At 54.6% G+C, this 7327-nt stretch overlaps 1 protein-coding gene across 1 annotated transcript; it reads left to right on the forward strand.

The window, feature by feature from the left end:
• The first annotated feature begins 447 nt into the window (after nucleotides 1–447).
• Nucleotides 448–7075, forward strand: CPSF4L (cleavage and polyadenylation specific factor 4 like). The gene is given in 5 exon segments (XM_032241181.1): nucleotides 448–2447; nucleotides 2450–2515; nucleotides 2798–2977; nucleotides 6199–6296; nucleotides 6298–7075. Coding segments are annotated over 5 exon segments (582 nt in total). The 5' UTR covers nucleotides 448–2353; the 3' UTR covers nucleotides 6442–7075.
• Nucleotides 7076–7327: the final 252 nt, after the last annotated feature.

Raw genomic sequence — 7327 nt, forward strand, 5'->3', positions numbered from 1 at the left:
AGGAGGAGAGAAGCTGGGGTGATGGAGGGAGGAGTCTTAGCCCGGAGTCTCCTTCATGTTCATCCCTCATCAATTAACTCTTGCAGGCCACCAGAGTAATAGATAGCTCTTTGGGCCCTATCCCCAGAGCTCTCATGATTTTAAAGAGTCATCCCCAGGCCGGGCACAGTGGCTCATACCTGTAATCCCTGCACTTTGGGAGACTGAGGTGGGCAGATCACCTGAGGTCAGGAGTTCAAGACAAGCCTGGCCAATATGGCGAAACCCTGTCTTTACTAAAAATACCAAAAATTAGCCAGGTGTGGTGGCGGGCACCTGTAACTTCAGCTACTCGGGAGGCTGAGGCAGGAGAATCGCTTGAACCTAGGAGGCGGAGGTTGCAGTGAGCCGAGACTGCGCCACTGCACTCCAGCCTGGATGACACGAGCTAGACTCCCTCTCAAAAAAAAAAAAAAAAAGTCATCCTCTTGCACAGTCTTCCACTGACCATCTCTCAGAGAGCCATGTCCTGTTCTCAGAGCCCTGCGGTGGCTTTGCTGCCTTCATGATCACTCCCCAACAAAGCTCATTCCAACAGGCCTCCCAGAGTTGGGTCGTGCCCCAGCTCTCCAGCCTCCCTGTCCCCATTCCCCCTCTGTACCCCTACTTCTGCCAAACCAATCCTTGAGCGCCTCCTCAGCCTGCACGTTGCTCCACACCCCAGCCTTCATACTGCTGGCCTTCTTCCAGAACATTCTCTCCGCATCATCATGAGTCTCCATTGAGAGCTCTCCCTGCCACCCCTTCCTGCCCTGCTGGGCCTCTCATCCCTCCATCTCATTATCGTGTGAATGGCTAATGTCCCCTCCTTGACGGGGGCCGTTTCTGAGGGTAGGGACGGGGCCCTAGTGCAGAGACGCTCAGGCATGTTTAGGGAAGGAAATCATCAAGAGACCCAGATTTGAACCCCATCCATATCACCTCCCAAACCACGTGCCCTTGGCCTCTCTGGGGCTGGATTTCCTCATCAGTCCTGCCTGCCCTGCCAGGCTAGTGTGAGCCTCTAATGAGCCTGTGTTGACAGATGAATGCATTCTTGGGACTACTAATCAACACACACAAGGAAGGCCAAGAAAAGCCAGGGGTTCTGCCCCAGGGACCCCTCGGCCCCACCCTCTGGCAGCCTGGAGCTGGGTCCCTCTGCCTCTCCCAGGATGCAGTCAGAGGCCCTGGAAGCTTCTGGAAACTCTTGGCTCTCATCCCTGCCCCTCCCAGTCCCGCCTCGGCTCCAGGTGTCTATCTCTCCAGCTATTTTCTTTTCTGATCTGGAGTTCAAAAGAACAGATCGAGGAGCGACAGCCACAGGTAACAAAAGCCGGCAGGGCAGGCTGGTTCATGTTGGCCCAGCTGTGAGCCTGCAGGGCTGCCCACCGCTCCCTGCTGGGTCCGGGCACCCAGAAAGGAGAGCGTTTGCGTTCTGGTTCTAGCGGCCTCGATGGCCAATATGACTGAGAACAGCAGCTCCAGTTAGAGGCAAGGCCAGTTTGGGGCCAGAGCAGGGGGAGGGAGGAGCCTGGTCTAATTAGAGCCCTAACGTGCTACTTTGAAAGCATTTTCAGATGTCCCAGCCCTGCAGGCTGGTGTAATAATAATAAAACAACATTTGCATAGAGACTTCATTTATAAAGCACTTTCTCAGGGGTGGGGTGGCGCTGGGGTGGCCCTGTGGAATCCTGGCTGGGAGGCCGCTCTGCCTTGGGTCGGTGCCACCCTCCAGCCAAGCTGGCGATTGCGTTCGAGGTAAACAAAGCGCCATTCATCCAACTGTTTCCGATTCCTCAGCGCTTCATCCTTTTTCCTTCTCTCCCATGAAGAGCTCACTGGGGCTTGTCACTCAGGCCAGAAAAGGGGTGTCAGGGGTCCCAGAGGGAAACCAATTCCCTGATGGGAAGAAACGGGGAGATGGGACGGCTCCCTCCCTCTGCACACCCCCACCATCCCCAGCTCGGGCAGAATAGCAGCCTTGCTGCGGTTGGTTTGCGAAGCTCTTTGCTAACCTGTGGCTGTGTCTTCATGGACAAAGTATGAGCCCACGTTTGGTAATGTCTGCGTGCATGCCACGTTTGTGCTTGGTAATGTGCACAGATAAGCAGTTTGTGAAGCTCTGCAAATCCCTCCCCACCCGAGAGGGCCTTGTGTACACAGTGTGGGGCAAGGGGCCCTGGGGCGTCTGCCCCTGCACCGGCTGGGCGTGGTGAGGCAGCTGGGTCCCACTCCGGTACAGCCCGGGCTGGAGAGTTGCCTGCCGTCACCTGGCCACTGGCACCCCGGGTAAAAGGGGAGGCATTGGATGCTGGCCCCTTAAGGGCCTTTGATGAGCTATATAGGGCCCACCTGCCTGGGCTCTGGAAGCTTCCGCAGCCCTAGCAGGAGATGGAAGATGCAGGAAGTCATTGCCGGACTGGAGCAGTCGCCTTTGAGAAGGATGTCGAGACGCAGAAGGGAACTGGGCTCCTGCCTTTCCAGGACATGGACAGTGAGTGAGGATGGGGCCACTGTCCCTCCCCACCCTCTCTACAGGCCTCTCTGCTCAGCTACCTGATGCAACAGCCCCTTCTCTGTCTTTCTTTTCTGTGGCTTCAGGGGAACCCATTTTCCAGGCTGAGAAAGAGGCACAGCGAGACGGTGAATTGAGAGAAGCCACACTGGCCCCCTGAGCTCCTGGGCCAGCCTTGGGCCCCTCTAGCTCCTCTGTTTCAGAGTTGGGGGGTTTAAGGGTTGAGGTCTGCTGGCTGGCTCTGCAGGTGAATGTCCACAGGGCCCAGATTTGGGGGCCCACAGGCCAGAGCCTGGAGGAGGTCCAGATGGGACATGCTGATAGGAGGTGGCGGCTCCCCCACAGCAGCCACCTCTGGGAAAGCTACTTTCTTGGTTCCCTCTTCTGCTTCCAGAGTCGGGCTCAGCTGTGTGCGACTTCCATTAAGGGCTCTGGAGAAAGGTGAGTTAACAGGCAGGCCTGGGCCCCGGGCCAGGTGAGTGCAGGGTTTGTCTGGCCTGGGATAAGGTGTGAAATTTGCACCTAGGGAGGGGAAATTGGGAAGGGAAATTTGGGATGGAGCGGAATTTTGTTTATTTATTTTTAGACGGAGTCTCGCTCTGTCACCCAGGCTGGAGTGCAGTGGTGCCATCTCGGCTCACTGCAACCTCCGCCTCCCAGGTTCAAGCAATTCTCCTGCCTCAGCCTCCCGAGTAGCTGGAATTACAGGCACCTGCCACCACACCCGAGTAATTACTGTATTTTTAGTAGAGATGGGGTTTCGCCATGTTGGCCAGGCTGGTCTCAAACTCCTGACCTCAGGTGATCCACCTGCCTGGGCCTCCCAAAGAGCTGGGATTACAGGCGTGAGCCACCACACCCAGCTGTGGAGCAGAATTTTAGACTTACAGGTAGACAAAGGACAAGTGTGTGGGTCCACCTAGCAGCCTGCCCCTCCCCCAAGATTTCCAGCCTCTGCAGCTGTCTTCGAAGCTGGCATCAGGGTCACCAGGCTGCCTAGGCAGGCGCGTTTCTTTCCTTCTTCTTTGCTGGGGTCGGGGTGCGTCTGAGCTCTGGCCTGAGAATTCCCAGGAGCCCCAGCCTCTTGATGTTTTTCTTCTTTTGCTCCCAGCTAGAGGGGAGGCACCCTTCTCCCCGGGGCCTATGCTCTGATTCGGTTTGGAAGCTGGTCAGTTTTCCCATCCATTCCATATGCCCTGAGGTGGTGCTGGCCACTGTCTTTGAAATGCTACCAAAAAGCATCCTCCGCTTCTCTCCTGCCCTGCTTTTGGGTCAATACCCTCTTCCTAGACGCAGCTATTCTGAAAGGCCTGACTCATATACAAGGGTTTTCAACTTTTCTATTTATTGATTGATTTAGAGGCAGAGTGTTGCACTGTTGCCCGGGCTGGAGTGCAGTGGCACAATCTCGGTTCACTGCAACCTCCGCCTCCTGGGTTCAAGCGATTCTCTTGCCTCAGCCTCCTTAGCTGTTGCCGGGATTACAGGTGCCCACCACCATGCCTGGCTGTATTTTTAGTAGAGATGGGGTTTCACCATGTTAGCCAGGCTGGTCTCGAACTTCTGACCTCGTGATTCACCCGCATGGGCCTCCCAAAGCACTGGGATTACAGGCGTGAGTCACCACATTCGGCCTTGGGTTTTCAGCTCAGGGACCTCGTAGAGGCTCTTCCCACAGAAATACACAATTGCCAAAAAACCTGCCTTCCAATTTTAGGGTTTCCTAGTCCTCCTGCTGCTTGTCTATACATTTAGGTTAAGAAATCTCGCTGGTGTGAGAGTTTAGGACATGCTTTGCGATCCAAATAATTCTGTGCCTGGAAGCCTGGAAGCTCTCTGTGCACGCACCCAGGAGCCCGCAGGCTCAAATGTGGGCTGAGGGACGTCTCCTCAGCTCAGCCTATCCAGTCTCTAGAGCAGTGTTTCCTAGTGACACCCTCTTGCGAAGAAAGCAAGGTGTTCTGGTGGGGGGTTGGAACCCAGCAAGTCCCTGGCCAGGGGAAGGTGGGGCTGTTTCAAAAGAGCACCTTGGCGGGGCGAGTTGGCTCACACCTGTAATCCCAGCACCTTCGTGAGGCAGAGGCCGGAGGATGGCTCAAGACCAGCCTGGGCAGCATAGTGAGATCCTGTCTCTACAAAATATAAAAATATAATAGTTAAAAAAAAAAAGGAAAGTATGTCCATTTTTTTCCTATCCCCCAAAGTATGTCAGAGAACTGGCCAGGCATGAGGCTGGTCCTGCTTAGAAACTCAGGAACTGCCGGGCGCGGTGGCTCACGCCTGTAATCCCAGCACTTTGGGAGGCGGAGGCGGGTGGATCACGAGGTCAAGAGATCGAGACCATCCTGGTCAACATGGTAAAACCCCATCTCTACTAAAACTACAAAAAATTAGCTGGGCATGGTGGCGTGTGCCTGTAATCCCAGCTACTCAGGAGGCTGAGGCAGGAGAATTGCCTGAACCCAGGAGGTGGAGGTTGTGGTGAGCTGAGATCGTGCCATTGCACTCCAGCCTAGGTAACAAGAGCGAAACTCCATCTCAAAAAAAAAAGAAAAAAAAAAGAAACCCAGGAACTGCCAGTCTGGGCAATGTGGCAGAACCCCGTATCTTCAGCAAATACAAAAATTAGCTCAGTGTGGTGGTGCATGCCTGCAGTCCCAGCTACTGGGGAGGCTGAGATGGAGAACTGCTTGAGTCCAGGAGGTCGAGGCTACAGTGCGCCGTGGCTGTGCCACTGTACTCCAGCCTGGCCAACAAAGTAAGATACTGTCTCAAAAAAAGCAAGAAACTTAGGAACTGGGAGTCCTTCCTGCTAATAGCAATGCAGGCATGAGTGAAGATGATAAATCAGTTAAATGTAACATTTCCATGGAAGATTCCTTGTAAATCGTTACAAAGTTGGCTCTTCTGTCACCCTGTTAGGTCTCTGGAATCAGGAAGCGTAACATTTGGTGTTTTTAAAGATGGGAATTCAGCAGGCTCTTAATGAGCACTTACTATGTGCCAGGGGCTGGGCTGGGCTGGGTGTGGGGATTCTGAGCTGGAAAGCCCAGCCCTGCTCCCTGGCAGGATGAGAGGGGGTCTTAGGCTGTGTGGGAATGAAAAGGAGGCAGCTGTTCCGAGCCCAGGTGCTTCCCCAGGAGAAGGGCGTGGCACACCAGGCAGAAGGGAAGGATGGGCAAAGCTGTGGTAGTGGGAACAGCTGTGCATTAAGAAGAGCTTGGTCTGGCCAGGTGTGGTGGCTCACGCCTGTAATCCCAGCACTTTGGAAAGCCGAGGTGGCTGGATCACCTGAGGTCAGGAGTTTGAGACCAGCCTGGCCAACATGGTGAAACCCCATCTTTATTAAAAATACAAAAATTAGCTGGGTGTAGTGGTACATGCCTGTAATACCAGCTAGTTGGGAGGCTGAGGGAGGAGAATCACTTGAACCTAGGAGGTGGACGTTGCAGTGAGCCCAGGTCGTGCCACTGCACTCCAGCCTGTGCAACAGAGCGAGACTGTCTCAAAAAGAAGAGCTTGCCCTTCATGCTGCCTTGGCCCCCGGTCCTAGCCCCTACAGGGTCCAGGTGAAGGGATAAGGGGAGAGCCACTGGGGACTGGGTCCAGTACCCTCCTGGGGAATCCCCTGGAGGGCTGAGCCAGGCCGGGCTGTGGATGAGGGGCCTCCCAGCCCGGTGCTTTGGCGTCTCCAGGGAAATTCCGCCCCTTCCAGCATGACCGAGGGGAGAAGACGCTGATGTGTAAGCACTGGCTCCGGGGGGCTGTACAAGAAGGGTGACCCCTGCAAGTTCCTGCACCAGTGTGACCTCACCAGGATGCCTGAGTGCTGCTTCTACTCCGCCTTGGGTAAGGCTCTTCCTGGCTCAGCCCCTCACCCTGGAGGGCGGCAGTGTGGGCTGTGAGATGGGAAGAAGGTTTCTGGAGGAGAGGACACACAGAGGAGGCCAGACATGTCCCTGGAGGCCAGATTGACCTGTCTGAGGCTCAGGTGCCTGTTCTCCAAACCCCTAAACAAGCAGAAGTGCACTCCGAAATCCCTGCCCTTTACTGCCCCACCAGGTTCAAGGTGCGTACCAGTTACCCCCAAAAGCAAAGAGGGAATTGTTTCTTTCCCAGCCCTGGCTCATCACACACCCACCCCAACTATTTGGAAAGTCTCAGATGAACTATCTCTCAGGCCTGGGCTAGAACTTCCTGAACATCAGGCCTTCAGAGCCACATTCATGATGCCTGCTGTGCCCTCAAAGCCCCTGCGGCACTGTCTGCTTTTCTAACTGTCTTGCTGTTTCAACTCTTTCTTTAGAAGAAACTTTGCATTGTTTCCACAAATGGAGAACTAGCGTCACTTGTTGGAAATCAAAGGTAACTGTAAACATAAAACCATGAGGTTCAGAAGTCCAGCTCCTAAAATCATCTTGTATGGTCAAGCCCAGACCAGCGTCTTGCCTCCACCTGGCTTCAAGGTGTCCTTTGTCCTTTTATTTATTTATTTGAGACAGGATCTTGCGCTGTCCCCCAGGCTGGAGTGCAGTGGCATGATCTTGACTCACTGCAACCTCCACCTCCCAGTTCAAGTGACTCTCCTGCTTCAGCCTCCCAGGTAGCTGAGATTACAGGTACCCACCACCATGCCCAGCTAATTTTTGTGTTTTTAGTAGAGATGGGGTTTCGCCATGTTGGGCAAGCTGGCCTTGAACTCCTGACCTCAGGTGATCCACTCGCCTTGGCCTCCCAAAGTGCTGGGATTACAGGCGTGAGCCACTGCATCTGGCCTCCTTTGTCCTTTTA

Source organism: Sapajus apella, unplaced genomic scaffold (genome assembly GCF_009761245.1).
Source record: "Sapajus apella isolate SASKATOON/1434 unplaced genomic scaffold, GSC_monkey_1.0 scaffold48, whole genome shotgun sequence".
In the NCBI taxonomy this organism is placed as follows: domain Eukaryota; kingdom Metazoa; phylum Chordata; class Mammalia; order Primates; family Cebidae; genus Sapajus; species Sapajus apella.